The 24,686-nt window shown below is 34.8% G+C and overlaps 1 protein-coding gene across 7 annotated transcripts in view; it reads right to left on the bottom strand.

The window, feature by feature from the left end:
- LOC150105279 (glucocorticoid-induced transcript 1 protein-like) overlaps positions 1–24,686 on the bottom strand; it is a 454,175-nt gene that overhangs the window by 210,395 nt on the left and 219,094 nt on the right. For 5 of the 7 annotated variants that reach the window (XR_016548433.1, XR_016548437.1, XR_016548436.1 and 2 more), the window contains exon 2: positions 4,277–4,434. Coding sequence is in view for 1 of the 7 variants with exons in the window: in XM_090394062.1 (XP_090250188.1) it covers positions 4,277–4,434 (158 nt within the window). In the remaining 6 variants the exon portion in view is untranslated. The remainder of the gene's footprint in view (positions 1–4,276; positions 4,435–24,686) is intronic. The other 2 variants (XR_016548434.1, XR_016548438.1) reach the window with 1 other exon arrangement.

Here is a 24,686-nt window from a genome sequence, read left to right as displayed (position 1 = left end):
TTGAACTCGCATCCCCATTTCCGTGCCTATTCACTCAATTCATTCAAGTATTCTTGTAAGGCCACAACATCTTCTCTGCTCTTCATAGTTCGTCCCAACTTTGCATCATCTGTAAACAACTGAATATCTTCATCCAAATCTTCACCAATATCATTAACATACAGGTTAAACAGCATTGGCCCTAAAACAGACCCCTGAGGCACACCACTAGTAACTTTTCTCTTCCTGGATATTGCTCCCCAATACACAACTTGCTGATACCTATCAGACAGCCAGTCTCTGATCCAATGCACTAATCTAATATCCAACCCTATCCGCTCTAGTTTGACTATCAACTTATCATGCAGTAATCTATCAAAAGCCTTTGCAAAATCTAAGTATACTACTGTGCATCCATCTTCTTCATCTAATGAAGCCATCACATTATTGTAATAATGTAAGTAGATTACTAAAACATGACCCTTTAGCAAATCCATGCTGTCCAAAGATAATTCTGGATCCTAGTTCTCACCAGCTTCTTCAACAATTTTAACCTCACACGCACATAGGCCTATAATTTGATGCCTGAATTTTATCTATTATCTTCCTTATGAAGCAGAATAATCTTGTCCTGCTTCCACTCCATTGATATATACCTCTATCTCATGCCATACTGCCTCAAAACCACTGGCACTATTTCCCTCTAGCATCTCTACTTTGTATGGACATAACTTTCTCTATCATCAATAGCACTAGCCCCTCCCTTTCTACCCTTTCTCTCCTTACAAAACACATTATACCCCTTCCATCTCTATTCCTGTCAGGATGTCATCCTCATCTAACCATATCTGACTTATTCCAACAATTTTTTGGGTGAATATAACTCAATTCATGCAACCATTTCATCTGCCTTGTTTCTTACACTTCTAGCATTTGTATACAAACACAACAGCTCATTCCTGGATCTACAACTAGTTCGACCGATACCACTCATTTGATATGATTTCTGCATGCTCAACTAGAGCCATTGCTCTTTCTGATTATTCATTTTAGAATGCTCTTCAACTCCAAATGTTTCCTCTTGATCCCAGGTCATCCCATTCCTTTCCTGTCTACACATGCATTCACATCCTCCTGGAGCATCCACCTTTCTCAAAGGGTGTTCCTATGTCCACCCTGAGCCTCCCCGTTTCCCTGTCCATCTTGCACACCTGTTCTCTCATTCTCTACACTCATGCAGCTCACTTCTTCATTCACAACCACCTCTTCAATCTCTCCTGCATTAGTCTCCCATACTTCCACATCGCTTACCACTTGATCAGATTCATTCTCTGCACTCACTTCTCTACCTTCCAGCAGCAGTCTCTCCAAGCAACTCATACCAAAACCACTCACATGCAGTCCATCGCTCCTATACAGTTCACCTCGAACTTCAAACTCATTCCACACAAACTGCACTCCTTTCTCCTCACACATTTCTGCTAACATATCATTCATAATTCTTGCTCTTCACCTCATCTCACCACTGTCATACCTGGGCAACACGCTTGCTACCTTTCCTATCATACCATTTCTTTTATCCATCTTTACCAACCACCTGGTATCGAATCTGACATGTTCTTTGTACCTCTGGCAATTACCAACTCTTTTGCTTGCTTGCTTTCTTATATCCAATGCCTCACTCTACTCATTCTACCTCCAGTAAAACATACTTTATGCACCCTCTCAACTAGCACACCTTTAATAATTAAATCACCATAAAATGCCACTCACAGGTCTTTCATTACCTCTTTTATACCAAAATTATTTGTTTTCATCATTTTCACTCTTCCATACATATCTCAAATTCTCTTAACTTCATTCTGCATCCATTTTACTTCACCTTAACCAACTGATCTTTCGAATCTTGCATCACATTTTCATTGTCATTCTTTAGAATTTTTGAACATCTGAACCTTGCATCACACTTTAGCTCTCATTCATCCTTTCAAATTTTTGAACCTTGCATCATACATACTTGTTCAAAGTCAACACTGCTCACCACCTTATCTTTAACTGCACTTTGTTGTGCAACTTCTGCCACATTCATATCACTTTCATCTTTTTTACCACTGACTGTTAAGTCTCTCAGATCGCTCGTTCTCTTTTTCAAAACTTAACATTTTTTTGCTGCTCTTTTACACCATCCTTTCTATCAGATGAGCACTCCTCCTAATCACAGCATTCTCAATAATAACACTTTCAGTTATCAAACATATTAGTACTCATCAAATCCTCATTCAGCTCACAATTTGCACACGCCCTCCTTCCATCCACCTTAAATATCCACAACTTATCTATATAATCAAATGAGTACATATAGCACACCTCATTTTTCATGAAACAACTGAAATCGAAATTGAATTCCTGCATGGAAAAAGCTACTGCCATCTTTCCTTTGACGGTTACTATACTATACTAGAAATGGAGGAAAGAGTGCTGTAAAACTGGTGAGAAAGATATGAAAACTGGTGAGAAAGATATCCTTGATGTATAGAGTAATTACTTTGAAAAATTGCTAAACGAAACAATCAGTGACAGCACAGTGGTAAAAAACACTCAACAGGCATGCAATCAGGAATACATATCTATACTTGAAGTAGAAAAAGACATCAAAAGCCTGAAATGTGGAAAGGCAGCTGGAGTAGATGATATTCGACCAGAAATGCTCAAGTATGGAGGTATAAAAGTCTTACAGTGGCTACACTACATAGTTCAGAAGGTCTGGTCAGAGAGATGAATTCCAGATGATTGGAGTAGAGCTCTCATGGTATCCATGAGAGCTCTACTCCAATCATCTGGAGTAGAGCTCTCATGGTATCCATATATAAAAAGGGAAATAAAACAATGTGAGAATTACAGAGGTATTTCCCTACTGAGTGTTCCTGGTAAGATTTATGCAAGTATACTTGAGAAACGGTTGAGAAGGATTGTGGAAGGGAAGCTTGGTGAAGAGCAAGCTGGATTCAAGCCAAATAGAGGCTGTCATGATCAATTTTCATGTTACAACAAATAGCTAAAACACCATATAACAAAGATCTGTATTTAAGTTTTGTAGATCTGGAAAAGGCATATGACAAGGTGCCAAGAGAAAAGCTAATCAAAACACTACAGTTGTATGGTGTCAACAGGGCATTATATCAGCAAGACAGACTTTATTTAAGTTTTAAGTTAGTACTTAGAACTGAAGGAAGTACAGGAAGATTGTTTAACATTAAATCTGGTGTCAGACAAGGATGTACATTATCCCCTCTGTTATTCATTATCTATATGGATCACATTATGAAGGAAAGTGGTATTAAACCTGATATTAAAATTGGAGATGTTAATCTCAGCTCTTTACTTCATGTGCATGGTGTTCTAAATAAATCCAGTCCAGTCTGCAATTTCTTAACTAAATTGAATAACTGTTGTAATAGATACAGTATGAAGGTCAGCAATAACAAGGCAAAGACAATGAAAATAAGAAGCATTGAAATTATCAACTGCACTGCGAATGGTAAAACATTTCGGCTACTTAGGCACGATTTTTAGTGAAGATGGTAAATTAAATATGGAAGTAGACAACAGAATCAACAAAGCTGGTAAGGAAGGAAGTCAACTGAATAAATTTATATGGAACAAGAAAGAAATTAGTCAAAACACAAAATTAGCTAGAGGGTACAAGACAGTGTTCAAACCAATTTTAACTTACGGATCTGAGAACTGGGTTCGAAATAAAACACTTGACCAAAGACTAGAGACCGCAGATATGAGAGCTCTGAGAAAGATTATGGGCGTGAACAGATGGCATCAATGGCAATATCATTAAATACGAGGATATTAGGAAAGAACTTGACACATGCAATACTAGGCATGTGCTAGCAGAGCTAATCTCAGGTGGTATGGTCACTTAAACAGAATGGGTGAGGAAAGATTAGCAAAACAAGTGTTCTCTGCCAGGATGGCAGAAAAAAGACCCAGAGGAAGACCAAGATATAGGTGGATTGATACAGTAAAAAGTGCCTTAGAAGATAGAAATATAAGATCTGATAATGCAAGGATTGTTAAGGATTTTAAGAGTCACTATGATAAATATGTTGTCAGTTGAATGAACCTCCCACGATGAGTCTGACAACCCCCATGGAGGGTGCAATAATAATTATAATAATAGTAATGTGTCCAACCCCCCCCCCCACACACACACACTCCAGTTACGTCTCTGCAATTATTCTCACTGATTATATGTGCAATTAATATTTCTACATAAGGTTATTACCTGTGTAGCCCTGTCCATCATGAGGCGGCCGCAGTAACTAAGATACAGAGCATCTCTTTGCCACTGACCTAATAAGTAAATTGTATCTACAGAAGCTGTTCTTCGAATAAATGGAGTAGAAGTAACAGATTTGATGTTCAACGTCTTGGACTTTTCTGCTGAAATATAACATGAAAATATAACTGTAATGCCATACATTAACAGCAAGAGAGCAAAATCAGCAACACTAAAATTAAAAACCATTTAAATTCTATTCTTATATGAATTATAATGCAAAATATAAATATAGTGGATAATTTTTTTTAATGTAAACTACACCAAAAATTAACATTAGGTTATAAATTGGAGAATTCACACACAGGGAGTGTTCCTTCTGACAGTTAACAGGAAGTCTACAATTGTTATATAACTATTCTACAAGAAGCATGAAACAACTTAAAAGAAGCAGTTATCTATACAGGGAGCCATGTACAGGAAATGTGTCAGAAACACATGCAATACTAGTAGGCAATAAATGAATTTGCAGATGATTATGTATAAATAGTTGCAGAATTTGTTTTTCCCACTTTAGTAGAAATAGTGTTGAAAATAATTCTTCAACCTTGACAAAATGTTTCTGGATCTGTCTGCCTGAATTTTGCACAATTAAGTAATAATACTTCAAGTGTACTTTCAAACCTTCTATAAAACACGTGTGGACAAAAGGATGAATAGTTTCTACTTTACATCAGTTATAACTCAGACTGAGTAAAAAAAGTGCATGCTTGTTTTCTGTTTCTGCCATTTTTGTTCTATGAAATACAACTTCAAAAATGAAGGAAGAATCTAATAGCAGCAGATAACCAAGAAAACAAAATATGTTTTCTTGGTTATCAGTTTCTCATGGTGCAACAGCAATTGAAAAAACAACAGAATAAATAAGGCAGAGATCCATTTCTTCCAGATACCTGTCTTGTGCCACCACCAATTCAGCTTCTTTCCAACCAACCTGACTAGCCATTCTTCTTTCTCCCTTCCCCCTTTTTTTTTGTCATTTATTCTCTGCCAAGTTAATTTAGACCTTCCCCTTTTCCTTTGTCCTTTTGGAATCCATGTTAAAAGTTACTTTTGGAATCTCTCTATTGTCCACTCCCAGAATATGTCCATCTCCAATCCAATCCAATTCATATTCCAATTGATGGTACAAGAGAAGTCAATTATCCTGTCCATGACTGAGTAATCTATTTTAGGTTACTCGACCACAACTGGCTGGTAACTTTGCTGAATGCCTGATTGTTTTCTAAATATAAAATATTTGCATATCCTCTAATTTGGCTAACTTGACATGACTGCCCTCCCTTATCAATTTTTACTTGACATTAAACATAGGTGATGCCATGAATTCATTTTGAAGTTTAACAGAAATTTTAGAAATAACCAACACAAACAGTATATTAATAAAACACAGTTTAAAAAAAATAATAATAAATAAAAATAAGTATTTCATGAATTTAATATTTCAGGTAGAACAAGCCATGAGAAATTTGAAATATGAAAGGTAGCTAGAGTCAATATTTAAACAGAAATGCCTTATATTTATATGCAAGTCTAAAAGTCTTACATCAGTTACTACAGAAATTCAGATGACCTCAGATTGTTAATTATAACTGGTGCGTTTTTGACATGATTGTTACCAAGTTCTAGTACTAACCATCTATAAAAAAAAGGCAAATAAAACTAAATGCGAGAAATTTATAGATGTATTTCCTTATTGAGAAGTTAACTTTCTACATCTATCTCTATCCCCAGTATTTTAATAATATGGTGATACACAATTTTATTATTTGTACAGAAAAACGATGCTAACTCAACAACCTTTATATACAAGTCGACGAGTCATGATGATACTTCATTTACCAACTGTTTGTTTACACTTGGGTAGAGGACTGAAACAAGAATATAGTTTTTGTCAAATATAATATTAATTCGTTACTAAGTGTTCCAGGCAAGATTTGTGCATGTGAACTTAAGAGGATAAGAAAATTACACAGCAGACTGCTTCAAAAGAACAGCCATCCTCTCCCACCAGTCTCCAATTCTTTTTGGCTGTAATTTATCTTCTGTCATTAGCAGTACCCCTATTCCATCCTATCTTCTCTATCCTCCCTGAAAATACGGAACCCTTCATATTTTATTCCTGTAACTGCATCATCTGCTGTTAGCAAATTCTCACTAATGCCTATAACATTTGATGAGGTTATAGGCATATAGGTAGGTATGAGGTTGCACTAACCAATGCCAAAAACTCCTCCCTCTTGTTCTTAATACTTCTGGCATTAGTATATAGAAACTGGAGCACCACTTTATTCCCCATTCACCTTTACTTCCTGAACTGAGTACCCTATTCGATATTTTGCTTGACAGACTAGATTCTGCATTTGTTAGTCTTGCCTCAATGGTTCACACAAATTCACCTACATCCACCCTAATTGCTTTTCCTTTGTTCATCAAGAGTGATGAACAAAGCTCTCTCTCTCTCTCTCTCTCTGGAGACCTGAAAACCAAAACCATTTAGGTGCAGACTGTCAGCATTACACAAACCCTTCTTTCTATCAAACTCAGACTATAGGTCCACAAATCCTATGTCATTCTACACAACCTGCATATTGATTCATTTGCTATCAACATCCTCCTCCTCAGCCTTTATCATAGCATGGCAGGACACTTACAATCTTAACCTTCTCACTCTTCTTTTCTGTCCAACAACTCTCTTGCATCTTCCCTCATAGAAAACTTCTCACCTCTCAAGTCATCAGCGTCAATCAAGACAATCAGTCCTTTCACCTTATCTTTCTGCACCCGAATAGTATCACTAACATTTTTAACTTTTGCACTGGGATAAGAGGATTATGTTACACTTCCATTAAGTACTCATCTGATCAAAGAAACTTTATTATTATTATTATTATTATTCCTGATACCTCCAAGGAGTCCGAAGACTCATCGCGGGAGGACATCTTCAACTGTCTCTACACCTTACCTCTATACAAAGTTTTCTCCTTACCTTGTTTCTCTCATCTATACACGTAATCTCGATACTTGCCATAGAGCTCCTGCTTCTTACTCTTCTCAGCCCTGCTAATCTCTTGAAGTCTCTGCAATTTTTTGACTTTGCACTTTATCCTACAAAGAGTAATATGCAAGTGCTCTATTTCCTTATTTTGGTCCACTTCGTTCTTCTGAATTTCCACAGGTGCATGTTCAACATTAATTCCAACATTAACATTTTCCAGTCTACCTTCGTTCGATATTGTCTACACTACTCGCACTTGCTTCATTCTCTTCATCCAAATGGCACTCACTCTTAAAACACTTACTACACACACACACACACACACACACTCACCAGTTTTGCTCTCCTGCCATAAATCCTTCAGTTTTTACGATAAATACATCTCTCACACACTGCTCTGAACTAAATCACATAAATTCAATTCACCCAACAATGACATATTTGCCACCATATATAAGTACATTTTAATTTTATATTTTCATATTTCTGTGCGAGTAGTGGGTTATTTTCAAAATTTTACATGAGCTAATACAAATATCAAGTTTTCTTGGTATTACGTAGACAGAATAAAAGGGATATGAATTCCAATGTTGGTGTGTTGTAATAAGAGCTTTATCAAAAATATTATTAGTGGATTTGCCCAGCAAAAGCTGTTATAATGAAAATTCATGAACATTATAATAACTTCCTTTTTTTTTTCTTTTTTTTTTTTTGTATGAATTACAAGGATGGTCTGAAAAGTTCTCGGCCTAATAATGAAAAATGAATTTACAATTTCAATATTATTTTTCAACATAATCTCCCATAAGCTAGTACATTTATTCCAGTGATTCTCTAGTGCCATTATCCAGTAGTGGTTCTCAGTAAGATCTGCAAAATACCCCCTCTACAGCTGCAATTACCTCTTGATTCTAAGAAAAACACTGACCAGCGAGGAAGAGTTTTAGTTTTGAGAAGAGATAGAAGTCAGAGGGAGGAAAATCTGGGGAATAGGGTGGATATTCGAACAATTCATAGTGCAGATCCCTTAATTTTCCCATTGCCAAAACACTTTGTGGGCAGGTGCATTGTCCTGATGAAAAATGATTTTTTTTCTTCTGCAAACCAGGTCTTTTCTCATGAATATTTTCGTCTAGTCTGATTAAAAGATCGAAATAATATTCCCCGGTTACTGTTTTACCCTTCAAGATAACTAATAAACAAAATGCCTTTAGCATCCCAAAACATCGATGACCTTTCTTGCTGATGGAACTGACTTTGTCTTCTTTGGAGCTGAACAACCGGCTTCTGTCCACTGTTTTGACTGCTGTATAATGGTGAATCCAAGTCTCATCCATAGATAAATCAACACACAAAATCAGTTTTATTCTTGTTAAAATGCTCCAAGCACTGTTCAGAGATTTTTATGTGAGTGAGTTTTTGATTTGCTGTGAGCAAGTGTGGCACCCATCTTGCACAAAGCTTTTTCATTTGCAATTCTTTATGCAAAATATATTCTACATGTTCTTTTGAAATGCCTATAGTCTCAGCAATTTCATGCACTCTGACTCACCAGTCATCCAATACCATATCGTGCACTTGATCAATGATTTCTGGTGTTGTTACACTTTTTGGACATCCTTCACGTGAATCATCTTCAAGGTTGGTATGGCCACATTTAAACTCGGCAGCCCATTTCTTAATTGTCGAAAACAAAGAAGAAGAGTGCCCATAAACTTTTATGAACTTCAAATAAATGTCTTTTGGCATTAAACCTTCTTTTACAAAGAATTTTATAACCGCATGATACTCAATTTTATCCATTTCAAGGGATATAGAAAACACTTTTGCTTCAGACAGCTGTATAAAACAAATTACTTGATAGAATGACTTGCAATTTCACATGGATGCTTATGACAGACCAATATATAGATCTATGTACCTACTTAGAAAAAAAGTAAGCCAATAGTGTTGCCATCTATGGTTGAGGCCGAGAACGTTTCGGACTACCCTCGTAATTTTCAGATTGATGTAGGCAGTTATTAAAAATTTAGTTTTGAAATCTTTGGCAGACTGTAAACTCAGTGAGGAAAGTAAGTCAAACCACTGTAGTGGCAGGAAGTGCAAATGTCCACCAGCAAACACTGCTTTGAAATGAAAAGCTTAAGCCATTTAATTGATTCACAGCCCCACCATAATTAAAAATATTTTCGCTATTGCACTGCAGCCTAGTTAATACTTGTATATGTGTAAATTAATGTAAATTTAATCAGAAACCAAATCGATTACTTGCTAATTAATCAACCTTTTTGAAAGTTCCATAAAGAGCACAAAAACTTATCCTGGTGTAGATACTGCTAATGGTGAAAGAGTTAAAACTTAGACTAAAAGCTACTTAAGAAACATCCACAAAAAAGGTTTGATCAAGAAAGTTAAAAACTCAGAGATAAGAAAAAAACTGAGTCAAGATCTAAATCAAGAGATAGCACTTATTAATGATGATGTAGAGTGTTGATGAGTCATTGGGAAAATTAAAATCTGTCTTCAGGGAGAAATGTGTCATTACTATGTGTTCTGACAGAGCAGCAAAAAAAGAAAGATTGGATAACTGATAAAATTCTTTCTCTCGTGGATTAATGCAGATCATATAAAAATCATAGTCCAACAAAATATAACAAGGTTCTGAAAATTTGAGACAAGATCAAAGAAGCGAAAGAAATCTGGATGAATGAAAAATGCAAGGAAACAGAATTTCTATGGGAAAAGTATGACAGTTTTAATCTACACAAAAAGATGAAAGAGACCTCAGGTATATTGAAGTAAAAACAACTATGTATCCTTTGAAACAAAAAGGGAGAAATAATATCTGAAAAGGATGAAATATGTAGAAGACCTCTTTATTGATAACAGACAAAGCCCAGAAAATACTTATGAACAGATGGAGGGTCCATGCATTCTAAGATCAGAGGTAGATATGTGCTGAACTCAGCTAAAAATGGTAAAGCTTTAGGTCCTAATAGAATACCAGCAGAAATAATAAAGTTATTAGAAGGCAGCAAAGCTACTATATTAGTAAAGCTATTTAAATAAGATATATGATACAGGCATAATCCCTCAAGACTGGTTACGGTTGACCTTCATCACACTACCTAAAGAGTAAATGACAAAACTATTAATGACTAGAGAATTCAGTGATACCCAGTTCAGCTTTAGAAGCGGTTTGGGAATGAGAGAGGCATTTTTCTGTTGTAATCTAATTCCAAAAATGTAGTGACCAAAACAAGGAAGCATTCATTTGCTTCATCAACTTTGAGAAAGCATTTGACAACGTTAAACACGCTAAAATGATGGCTTATTAAAAAGAAATAGATTAGATGGTAAAGACATTCGTATCATCAAAAATTTATATTGAAACCAAAACGTATCTGTTCAAGTCGATGCATAAGGATGTGTGCTGTCACCTCTCCTTTTTTAACATATACTCAGAAGCCATATTTCAAAACATCTTAAAAGGAAGAGAGGAAGGGATTAATGTAAATAATGAAATCATCAATAACATCTGATATGCTGATGACAACTCTCCTGGCTGACAACATTCAGGATCTTTAAAATCTTCTCGAACTAGTGAACGAAGAGAGTGAAAACTGGATTAAGAATAAATATCACCAAAACTAAATTCATGGTCATAAGCAAGAAACCAATTCTTAATTCAGCACTTTTCAATATATCTTTAATAATTATCAAATTATATAAAGAGGTATGTTCAGTTTTTAAGGAAATAATTGAATTAATTCGAACAAATCCAAAAAAGCTAGTTATGTAATCTATAAAGAACATTAGAACTATTTTATAATCATCATGGAGATATTTAACACAAAAGAAACAAACTGAAAATTACAGAGCAAGACAACAAAATCATTAATAGAACAGCATAAAACAAATTGATAATATAAAAACAGAAGGATTAGGAATAAAATATACAGATACCAACATCCTTCATTTCACTTTTTACTAAAGCTCCAGACAACCAGTACTGATCTGCATAACTTTCACTCTTTATTTCTTAAATCTTAGAAAACCCCTCCCTCACACCACACACACACAAAAAAAAGGGAAAGAAAAAAAAAACTCTTCATGGACAAGATGATTATATCTAATTCAGTGTTTTTCAACTGCTCATTCATAGTTTTGTTTGAGAACAATACAAAAACCAAATCAATTTTTAAGATAATCCCATACACAGACAACTTATTCAACTTTTAATATGTTCGTTCATACTACAGATGAACAAAAACTTGAAGAGAAAGAAGAAACTTGTTAATACTGGATTTGTAGACCTGCAGAGTGTACTTATAAGAAAAAAATATACAAGAGCATTCATGCCATATTTTGATGATGTCTGGTTTGGCAAATCCTAGTAATGTGCAACAGCTGATCTCATGAGGGGAGAGAGAGGGTTTTCCTTCCTTAGGAAGGAAAACTTGAGTTTTTAAACATGTAAATTTGTACCTGCAAAACAGACAAATTCACCAGATAATACAGTTAACAGACAGCAGACTGTTACATATGATTAATATATGATGTATATATGACCAGGGCCGGCCTTCTCCATAAAGGAGTCTGGGTGCAAGAAACCTTTTGGGCCCTAAAATATTTTTCAAAAGGTAAAAATTAAAGGATTCGAAATAAACATATTGTAAAACCTCTTACCTGCAAATGATTTTGGCACAGGAAAACAAAAAAAAAACACATTCGAAATATAACAGGTTAACATAATGTTTACTGAACACAAAACACTAATATAATAGAGAAACACAGAGATATTATTATTACCGGGGCCCCTAAAATCCTGTCGATGAAATCCCTTTAGTTATAAGCAAAATTAGAAAAGAAAAAAAAAACGTTTCCGCAAATGTGTACTGACTGTGCCCACTCAATAGTGGGGCCCGGGTGCATTGCAACCACCGCACCCCCGAGATGGCTGGCCCTGTATATGACTAACTGTCCTATGATAGCATAACTATATTTTTATGAAGCTAAGTTACAGTCTAATATATTAAGGAAAAGATGAAGGAAATACACAAGAGAAAAACTATACCAAAGAAAAACAATAGAAAGAATGAATGAAGAGAAATAGAAATTTGTTTTAAAAGTGCAAAGTTGAACTGTGGTCGATTCTAAGTTTTTGAAGTCAGCGAGGGAAATAACAGATGCCAATTCTGGTAAATAACGAACACTGATATATCTGAAGAAAAATGCACGCAGCAGCAAATGAATGGCTATATATGAAAGTGAACAATAGTGAATTGAGAGATGGGTCAGTAATCAACCTCATTACAGTCCTCTGTACTGAGTTCCTAATTTATAAGAAACACTTAGAGCATAACCCCAAACATGAAAAGAGTAATGGTTAAATGGATTTGTGATTTGAAGAATGTTACTAGCTATTCAGAGGTAAAGTAATGCTGAGAACAAAGGAGTTACCCAATTTCTTGAATGCTGAAGATGCAAGACTTGAAAGGAAGATTGGCATGAACATATTCCTAGTTAAACTAAAAAGAGAAATTTCATCTTGACAAGAGATTCTGGATGTCAAAAAAACATATCATCATCATCAAATTCCTGCCATGTACCCTCAAGGGGTGTACAGGATATGATAGTACTACATGAAAAAAATTACATCATTATTAATTTCCTATCTACAATTTTCCTCCAAATCAGTCTGTTACTTGTCAAGACTCCAACATTATCAGATCTTATATTTCTATCGTCTAAGGCACTTTGTACCGTATCAATCCACCTATATCTTGGTCTTCCTCTGGGTCATTTTGCTGCCAACCTGGCAGAGAACACTTGTTTTGCTAAAGGGGTGCTTAAGGGTCAAAGCTGTATAACTGAGAGGAGACCTCCACATGGTCTTTAAAGGAATGCGGAGAACCGACCAGGGCTTCGGACCTAATGTCCAATCCTCACCTTCTCGTGGTGCACTCTGTTGGGTATCTACTTGGATACTGAACGGACGAGGATGGGCTGGCAATTTGGGATTTAGCCGACCAAATTGTATTCTTATCATTGTATTCTTATTGATTAACCAAAATATAGAAAAAAGTCAAAAAAACGTAAGTAATAGAAAATAGTTCTTTGAGAAAAGAAGAGACTGCATTTTGCAAGCACTGAAATTAACAAGACTATCAGAATCTCACATAAGAATAGTCTGAAATCAGAATTTAGGATATAGAAGATCTTCTGGAGATTTTGGCAATTCGTCGAGAAAAAAAGGAATACAATGTACTGTCAAAAGCAAAACCATGGACTGTATACACATTAACTGAAGGTTGCACATATATACACAAGAAGAATGAGAATAGATGAAAGAATCCTGTGGTGCTCCATTAGTAGCAAAATTTAAAGATAAAGATATCTACCATCAGACAACAGGCAATCAGAGAGAAAGCTGGCAATATATTTGCAGTAGCATAATAGGACTAAACCGTGGAAAAACTCAATCAAATGCATTAGATCTCAGGAGAGAAAGAGCAACCACTTCAGTTTTCTGCATTTTTCTGGAAAACTGAATTGTATTTGTGCAAATACAAGTAAAATAAGCAAAAAGAATAATTGTATATTTAAATGTTTCTGTCATCTTAGATGAGAAACAACATACTCTACTACATACATATCTATAGTGGAGTACAACAGGACCAGAGAGCAAGAGTATCAATCATGATTTACAAATCCCTTTAAGACAACATCAATAATTATAATTACTGGAATGAAAGAATATTACAACTCAGATTGAAACTGAATAGAGAATATCTTACACTTCTCAGATTATACACTCCAGGTGAGAGGAGAGAAGAAGAAAGTTCAGACTTCTATAACCAACTCCAAAATATAACAGAAAATAAACAAAAATGACATGTTATTACTGCTGGGTGATTTAAATGCTCACATAGGCAATATGAAAACCCAAAATCATGTTGGAACTTTTGGAAAATTAGTAAAAAAATAGAAACAGACAAAGATTAATTGATTTCTCTACCTACAATAATCTAAGAATAATTAATACAATGTTCAAATACAAAGATGTTCACATATTCACATGGTCAGCAAGATGATCAAAATCTATTATAGACTATATACAACAGCAAATAATAAAATAGGTAGATTCATTCTTGATGTTAGTCTTCTGAGATTTTGAAACTGAATCAAATCATTATTTATGTGTGACATCAATAAGGTCCCCCCCCCCCCCAACATGGATAAAGTACCAGTATCCGTTAGATAACATAGAACTTGGTTCAAAGTCAGTTCATTACCTGACTCAGATAAAAAAAAAAAACTATATCAGTAATACAGCAACTACTCTCAGATGAATCTATTAATGAAGAGTAGAATCATTTCTGCAATATTTTAGGGTATTCAGCCCAAATAAAAAATAAAAAAATAAACCTCAAACACATGGAAAGGCTTATATGTTCGCAGTACATGTTATTTATTTTCACGGTACTGATTGCCAACACAGAATGATAAGAAAATAATATTTATTAACTTATTTGCTGATATTATATTCAGCATCTTCAGTGCACAAAAACAGTTTGTCACAGTATGCGAAACAACAATAATTTGGTATAACAGTGGGACTAGTATAAAAAATTGAAAAACTGTAAAGGAACTAAAGTCCTAATTAACCACCATGTTGGAAAAAAGAGAGAAAACAAATATTAATGAGATCTTAAATTGACTGTCTCCCAGCTTTTTGGTAAAACTTGTTGAGGTTTGGAGTGTGTTTTAAAGCTTCTGCTGATTCCAAAAACAATCTCTTTGACTTATGACTTCTGTGTAGCACTTTTGTTTTCTCCCAATGAATCCTGTGTGAAGTGTGTAATTAAAGATGCCAAGAAACAAAGTTTGCACATGAAGCAACTGAAGCAGCCAAGTCGTGAAGTTACTTCATAGACAAACTTTGCTTACTTACACCAGGATAAAGGATGAAGCCAAGAATATAATTTTTTGGCATCTTTAATTTATATATAGTATAACCAAGTGAAAAACTACTTTCAACATCTATCTCTAATCCAGAGTATTTTAGTAATAAGGTACCTTTTGACTACTTGTATATGGAAATATGACTTCTGCATTACTTCAACCTTAGTATCACTGCTGGGTGTGACTCCCACTGATGAGATCTCAATAAAAGTAGAAAGCAGTCTGGGTAATGGTACTTCTCATAATGCATAGCATCACATATGTCTGTAAGGATATGTGCATTACATTATCGGATACTAAGGCACTTGATGCAAAGTCATTAGCCTCTATATACAAGTAGCCCAGTTGTGAAGTTAATTCACAACTGGGCTTATTTGCTTACAATTGGACACAGGATGAAACCAAGAATATGATTTCTTGGTATCTTTAATTTACAGCAGAATAAATAAAGTATCTGAATCTCAGGAAGCTCTCCTTTGATCAGCCTTTATCCATTGTGGTCTACTCCAATTTCAATTTTTTTTTTACGTAAAACAGTAGAGTGAGAAGGACATACTGGTGTTATAGCCAACTATGTTACAGCATCATGACTGTAGCATACAGTCATGATGCTGTAACATAGAACAAAATACATCTGTTAAGTGTGTAAAAGTGATTTTTTTCTCCTTAAGAATATCAAATTAATTTTCCATCTATACATTATGCCACTATCTACCATCCATCCACACACACACCATGCCATCTACTGTCAACAAAAAGCACCTTTAAATTAAAGATACCAAGAAATTATATACTTGGCTTAATCCTTTATCCAAGTGTAAGCAAACAAAGTATGCACCTGAAATATAATCAGGACAAGGGCAACTCATATATTGAAACTAATGACTTCACATCGCTTGCCTTAGTATCCCATAATGCAAAGCACATATCCTTACGGGTATGTATAATGCTATGCATTACAGGCAGGGTCACTACCCAGACCGGTATTGACCTTTATTGAGGTCTTATCAGTGAAGACCAGACCCAGAAGTGATACTAAGATTGAAGTAATGGAGAAGCCATATTTTTCACTTTTTACATAAAACAGTAGTCCTGATTATATTTCAGGTGCAATCTTTGTTTGCATACACTTGGATAAAGGATTAAGCCAAGTATATAATTTCTTGGTATCTTTAATTTATAGTACAACCTAGTGAAAAAACTTCCAAAAAGCACCTTTGTCTGTCAATTATATGTTTTCTCTGGCCAATCTGTCAGAGAATACATGCATAAATTTAATTTTATAAATTAAATAAATGTAGAATACATAAGTTCATTCTATATTAGCTATCCAGACAATGCCAAAACCTTGTTCTTCTTTGAAATGAGAGCATAGATTTCTGAAGGATTAGCCTAGCTGAATTATGCAAAAGCAACTAAAGCACTAGAAGTGTATCGTATCACTTTGTTTGTTCTGTTTTGCAAGAGCAAATGATGTCAAAAAGTCCTTGCAAATGTTCCTTATTTCAGAAAAAAAAACTGTACAATATTAAGACTAGTAAATGTTGTGAAGTCAGCCTGGTTTGGCCAAGAGACTGTGGGTTTGAATCCTACTAAGGGCATAGATGTTTGTGATTGTCTTATTAACTCTGTGGAAAGGGCATCTGTAACCTTACCAGTTCTTCTAGCAGAATGCTTCACTCCCAAAAGCCAATGGAGGTATGAGAGTGACCATACAGCATCAAAATGACATCACATGTAAATAACTAATGCTGTAATAACTGAAGACATTTTTCCCTAAGGGTGATAGCAGTTAAACAGTAATTTAATGAGATCCTTCATTATACATACATTTCTAAAGCAGAGAACCAAATATTACATCTGAAGCTATTAATATATGAAACTGCTATATTTAAATTGAATGTGTTCTAGCTTGTTTTGTGGGGCGAGAACAGTTTCTAAGGAAAAAAACTCTGCCACCTCCATTGGAGATCAGCAAATTCACTTACAAATAATCTCTTTAACACCATTATAGTATACAAGAAATAACTCAGACAACATGATAACTTGGAGAGAGAGTATACTGAAATATGCTTAGGTAATATGAAAATATCAGCAAATGAGAAATGCAAACTTCCTTACTTCTGCTTTAAGGAATTAACTCCTTTATTCATGAACTGATATATAGTATAGCAGATGAACAAAGATTTTACAACCAAATACTATTTTGAACCAAATAAAAAAAACCAAAACAAAATCAGATAAGGGAAGAGAATAGAGAATAAAAGTTTATTTAGTTCTATTATATATTGCAATTATTTAAAGAATTATTATTATTATGTGACACCTCCAGGGAGTCCAAAGACTCAAAAGACAATTACACAAATATTTCACTTTAAGTATCTTAAACCATCTTCAGTGTTAGAAAGTGAAGACTGAGATATTCAAAAATAGTAATGCAAGCACATGAAGAAAATATTGCACAATGCATTTCAGAATACCAGTCCTATATTGAAGTAAAAAAAAAAACACCACAAATCTGGCCTTGCTGAACATGAATTAACAATACCAGCCACAAGAATCTCTGGAATGAAGCTAAATTACTATATAAAAACAACCAGAAATTTTAATGTCTTTCCAAAGAAAGTGCTCAAGTCCTTCACCATCCAAAACCTCCATCTCAGTGACAGGCTGTGTCAAAAATTTGGAAAATTGTTATTAATAACTGTTTCTTCATTTTAAAGCAAACGCATATACACTTATACGCATATACACTAACTCAGCACTCTGGAGACTGCATATGAAAGATACAATTTCCTAGACCCTTGCATTCTTGTTTTTGAATTTCTCAATTTTCCTATGGATGTTACACAGTCATCTCTTCACATAAGTACGAATGTGCAATATACACAATATTTATACTTAAACAAAAAATCATACTGGGTAAGTGGTATACTTCAGCTATTTAATTCTAGATCAGTAATATAGGCAAGGATTTACAAGGAAATACCAAGTTGCTTGCTGATGATGCAATATTGCCAAGAGTAAACTAAGATAATATAAAGATCTGCAGGATGAGAGATGTCATATGAGCAAAGCATAACAACTGCCTGTTTAATGTGGCAAAGTGTAAATCAGTGGGAGGAAAAGATCCCAACCTACGTTGGGAAATGGACCAGAGAAAGTTCATGCAGGCAGCGTCTTTATAAGGCTTTAATAAAGCCAACTCAGCATTATTGCACAAAGATCTTGTCAGCTGGATTCTTTAGGGATGAAGGGGTGACGGAGAGAATCCAGAGATGAATGACAGATTGCGACAATTATACAGAATGTTTGCTATAAGGCCAAGTTGAAATCTAGGAGTTAAAAAAGGACAGTTGAGAGGTGGAAAAGAGGGAACATATTGGAAATGTAACTTATTAAAGGTGTTTTATAAGACTGCCACAGAAGACTTTTTTTCAACACATGGCACAAAGTGAGAGAACAATAGAAAAGTTAACCCCTGAAAATTGTCCAAGAGTGTAGTTGGTAAGGGTGAGTTACATTTTTTGCTTAGAGGATGGTGAATGGGTTGCCAGAAGAAGCAGCTGCAAGTGCTTTGTCAGTAAATGAGTTAAAAGATAAGTATAACAGGTATTTGGTGCATAATAGTTAGTATGAGACTTCCATAATGAGTGTCTCCATGGAGATGAAAAGAAAATAATACCTTTCAATGAATATCACAGTAATTTGGAGTTAATTTCTCATTAATGAACATAACTGCATTTTTGATTTAGAATATTTTTGTTGAGTTTGCAATAAATGCAAAAAATAATAAAATAAATAATAATTAATTTAAAAATAAAATTTAATTAAAATACACATACCCCAAATCGAAATACAATTATGTTACCAGCAGAAATAAATATTAACTTCAATTACTTTGATATTCATTCAAAAATACTTTGATTTTCATTTCGTTATAAAACTGAATGCACATATGCATATTATTCTTCTTTATTAAATATAACTGAAATATAACTTTATGAACTTTTACATCCCTTTCCTTATCCAAATGATCATCCAAAATGGCATTTGATATCCTGAAATAAAATATCAAATATTAGATTTTATTGAATTCTCTCACATTCCTTACTATTCACTTCCAGCCAGTCAGGGTGCTTTTTTTTTTTTTTTTTTTTTTTTTGTAGTTCACCACTAGTTATTCAAGTAACAAATTTAAAAGATGCCAACTGGTCCATATCACTTTCTAAAATAATAACCCATTCTAGGAATTACTCACTCGACATTTATTAATGCCTTCCATTTTACTCTTTTTTTTTTTTCTTTTTAATTGAGATATAATCTGCTGTGACATATTATTATTATTATTATTCCTGATACCTCCTTTGATATCTCCCTGCTATTATCAACATACAAATTTCCATGAGACATCCAACAATATTTTAATACTATTTTCTCTCAATTTATTCACATGACATCTAAACTCCCAAATTTCATGCGTCCGTGATGAAAAAAACTTAAATATTCAAATATTCTAGAAAAGTAATTAGTACATACGTCTCCAGTTGTAATAGACAAGCTAGTAACTAAATATTACCAAAAGGAAATTAAAACTTTGGTTAAGTTAGAAGAAATAGTAATATAAAAACAACGTAAGTTTAAAGCGAAAACGTGTCGCACCAATGCGATAAACGTAAAATAAATGGTTATACGAAATCGGTGGCGGCTGTGGATGACGGCCGAAATATCCTTGTCAAAATTGCGCTGCAAAGAAGTGAGCTTCCACAAAGAATACTGGCATAGCTGCACTTGAGTACATCATTTGTTTAACCTCCAGGAGGGCGCTTTTTTGGAACATTGCCCAGGGTTGCGTGCACGTTGATATGGGTGTTGGCATTGTGCCAAAAGGTCAGATCGAGGAGGCAAATAAGTACGGTTCCACCGTTATTGAGTGAGGGTACAGTTTGGCATCAACACAGAGAATTAATATGTACCTTCAACCTGTTAGGGCGAATATAATCTTAAAATAACTGTTACCATTTCGAATAGTTGACCAACCTCAAATACTGACGTACAATAGTCAACCGTAGCTGGGGGGGGGGATTATTTAATTCGCATGTGACACTAGTTTCGTTTCATGCACCGAACTCCAGAAACTGCTGCTTGAGATTTTTCTTTCAAATTACATCTGAACGTGACGTTAGACTGAGAGTAACGGGCAATTGTACCATAATTACTCAATTTCTCCATCAATTAGAAAATCTCGCTAAATTTGCTGCTTTATGATGATATAGTTACTGAGGTTGTTTGAGCTGAAACGATGACAAACCATGCCTTGCGTAATATCCAGGTATATTAAGGACCGTCCAATTATGCTGAAAATATTTTCACCCATATTTCTTGCAAACACAATTTGTTTCTTTGGTCTTACTTTTGACAATATCCAAATTTCTGGACATAATGAAATTTTCCTTCTTGGGATAACTAACCTCCAATCTTTCTTGGCACAAATGTATGACAAACATCATCAGCCATTTTCTGGCTAGACTAAAAGTGTGCAATTCCAACTTACTGGGACTTGCAAACATCACCTCTTGGATATCCATGCAGTTCTATTCTTTTTCATAAAGAGGAAACAAAGCTTAGGCATTTTTTTCTATTACCGTGTTTATTATTATTATTCTATAACAAATTCATCGAACCACTACTATTCTGACGTTTCGGATAGCCCCGTAAGAGTTTCCTCAAATATAAACTAACTCAATGCAAAATAGCAATTAAGTTGATTGATGACCAGTGCGATGAGAATTTGCTCCATGTTTGCACACAGATGTTCAGTTTCTGCTGCTTGCATTCTCTTCTAGTAGTATCGTGGATCACTCAGAAAATCAACAACAGAAGCCCCAACAGATATTGCCATATTCGGATGAGACAGCTTAAATACTCCATTTCTTTCTTTCTTTCCTCATTCTTTCTTTACGCCCACTGGTCTAGCCCAAATCCCGTCTCCCCCAAATCGTCTCTTTCTGTTGTCTCCTTTTCTATTATCTTCGTCTTGGTCTTTTCGCTAAATATTTATTTCGTGCATTCTTCATGGTATAGGTCTTTCTTAATTTATTCTATTTACATATCCAAACTATTTCAAGAAGTTTACAGGCAAGTTTTATTCCATTACAGTCCCAATATTCATATACAGTATATCCTTTCTGATCCAGATCATTTCCCATTTATATCCGTCGTTGATTATTTTGTAAATAACTCGTTCATTGCCGGATCTGTCGCATATTCCCGTTAGTCATAGCTTTTTTTTTTTTTTTTTAATGGATTTTCATCGATTGAAGATCTTATAATATTATAGAATCGCCTCACACGTGGCCTTTCGATTCAGACGTAGGGATGCACTTTGTAAGCCTGTCAGTCCATCAGACACAGGAAAAGTAATTCTCCCCTTCTCCTCAAATTCTGTTACATGTTTGGTGAATATTCAATACTTTCAGATTATTATTAAGAGAGACCTCTAAGGAGTCAAAGACTCGTCGAGGGAGGCCACATACTACACGCACTAGTTGTCATTCTTGAATTCATTCACACTACTTGCACACACACATCCATTGGCAATCGATTCCAATCATGCACCACTCCATGCGAGAAAAATCTAGCTCTCACCCCTTTTCTCGACGGCATTCATTCTCAGCTTCCAAGGGTACCCTCTCGTCATTTCTCCCACCCTCCATAAAATGAAAAATTCCATCAACTGAAATACTATACGACCTTTCAAAAGTTTGTAAGTCTCAATCATATCACCCCTCTTTCTCCTGTTTGCAGTCTACAAATTCTCAAGCTGTCATCATAATCAGTATTATTCCACAATCCTGATATCATTTTAACACTATTTTGGATTCTCTCTCCACTGTATCAAAAGGGAAACAAGGAGACCAGCCCTGCGCAAAACAGTAAGTGAGATCATATCAAGTCTTTGTAAAGAGGCAAATTTAAAGAACACATTTTGAAAGGAAACAAAAAAAAATTCCCCTCTTATTCCCTACAATACTTTAAATCTTGTGTTAACAACTTTCTTTTCTCTTCATTTTTCAGTAAAGACCATCCACAGTATTAATGTAAATTTCTATTAATGTTTCTTTAAAAGGATGTATGTCTTAGCAAATAAAAACTGGTATTTAGGCATTATCGATATTCAAATACAAGAACGCCTTAGAAAGTGGGTGGGGGGGGGAATTCTCACACTTATAAAAACTTGCCAATTTCAAATGTGTTTAAAACATTATTATTAATAATAATGTGTTATTCCTCATTATTATTCTTCATTAGTTCTCTTTCCAATGCACTGGGTACACATTAAAGTATATACGAAAAGAAAATCTTAGTTGGTCGATTGGTAGAGCCTCTGCTACTAATGGCTTAAGCAAGTTTGAGCGCGGTTAGTGGTTGGACGGGTATCAATCGTTCGATGCTGTTGGCACACTCTCCCTCGATGAGTCTTTGGACTCCTTGGAGGTGTCACATAATAATAATCCTCGAAACGATGCCCGCAAGATGACAGATGAAGTTTCTCTACATTGTGTACGAAAGGTCGCTCACAAATAATGCAGCGCTGGTAATTTTGATTAGATGCGACTTCACAATTCTTATCACGTATTCAACAATACGATTGGAACGATTTCAGCAGATCTGGTTTGTTTTCACCCTGCAAACAAACAAACTCGAAGAATCCATTGATAGTGGGATTCTTCGAGTCCTAGTTATAAATTTCTTGAGGATGAATATCTTCAATGTATGAAAAAATCCAAATATGGATTTTTTCCCCCTAATAACTCCATATTTGGTCTCCAGAGCAGGATTTCCACAAGCTAAAATTCTCTCATCAGTAGTACCAGTGTACTGTACGTTCACCGCCTTTTTTGGGTGAGATTTGCACATAAACAAAAAAATACTCAAGAGCATCACGACACTGCCAACAACAGACGAAAAAAGTTCTTGTTCTGCAAGAACTTCATGAAGTCAAAGATGGGACACAGCAATTATGTCTTTATACAATGGTGGTGCATATGAACGTATTTTTTCTAATAAAAGGTGAAACAGATTACTTAACTACAACGATGACTTAAAGTTCGATTTAATCGTTCAACCTTGGACCTACTGAAGAATATGGATTCACCAACTAACTCATACATAGCTAGAACAAAACGCACGAACGCCAAAAGTACGAACACGTAACGTAAACCGATACTGTGAACAACAGCCAGCCTGTTGAAACTCACAAGGAATGCTTTATACAAACACTCATTAGTTGCATCAGTCTTGGGACTGATGCTTACCTCAGCAGGATTTCCTCCATTGTCATTGGCTTTCTTCTTAACCTCCTGGTAACTCCTCAGACCTGTGCTTTCTTTGATTTGGTCAACAAAGCTTCTCCTTGGTCTGCCCCTTCTTCTTTTCCCTCTATTTTGCCTTTAGTTATTCTTTTCACCAATCCATCATGCCGGAGTATTGTCCATGTCACCTATCTTTTCTAATTTTGATTGATCTAATTAGACTTCTTGTTTCGCTCATCTCTCTCAGGACTTGTTCGTTTGATTTTTTTTCTGTCTATTTTATTTTGTTCATGCGGTGCCAATACCACATTTCAAAAGCCTCCAATCTTCTTACGTCTTCTCTGCCTAGAATCCAAGTTTCAGATCCATACAGTGCGATAATCCATATCAATGTCTTTATTTTATTTATTTTTTTTTTCAATTGTAGGTCGAGGCTTCCTGTTAATATGCTTTTCATCTTAGAGAACTGGGCTTTTGCATTGCTTATTCTTGCCCTTATGTCTTCTCTTGTTCTGTCATCTTCTGTTATTAGGCTTAATAAGTATTTAAAGCTTTTTACCTGTTTTATTTGTTCCCCATTGATGTCTAATGCTCTATATTGAAAGGGATTTTGCCTGTAAAAAAGATTTTAGTCTTATTTGTGTTGAGTTTCATTTTATATTTTTCGAGGTTATTATTTAGTAATTCTAGTATTGCTTTTAACGTTCTTTTGTTTTCTGCTACAAGGGCTATGTCATCAGCAAATCTCAAACACATGACTTGCTCACCATAAATATACCGCTATTTATTTTATCTTTAGTTTCCTGAATAGCATTTTCGATATATAAATTAAATAAAAGTGGTGAAAGTATACATCTTCGTCTTACTCCATTCCGTATATTTATTATTTTCTCCTTATCATTGATTTTAATCTGTCCATTTTGATTTTTATATATTTGATCAATTATTTTCCTATCCCTCAAATCTATGCCGATATTAGGCAATTTAGGAGTATTTGCTAGTTTACTTTATCAAACGTTTCCTCTAAATCAAGGAAGCAAATGTAAGTATTTTTACTAAGGTCTATTCTTCTCTC

Source organism: Typopeltis vanoorti, chromosome 6, assembly GCF_054136105.1.
Source record: "Typopeltis vanoorti isolate ZY-2024b chromosome 6, IOZ_Tvanoo_1.0, whole genome shotgun sequence".
NCBI classification, from domain to species: Eukaryota; Metazoa; Arthropoda; class Arachnida; order Uropygi; family Thelyphonidae; genus Typopeltis; species Typopeltis vanoorti.
This window is presented reverse-complemented; position numbering and strand designations above follow the sequence as displayed.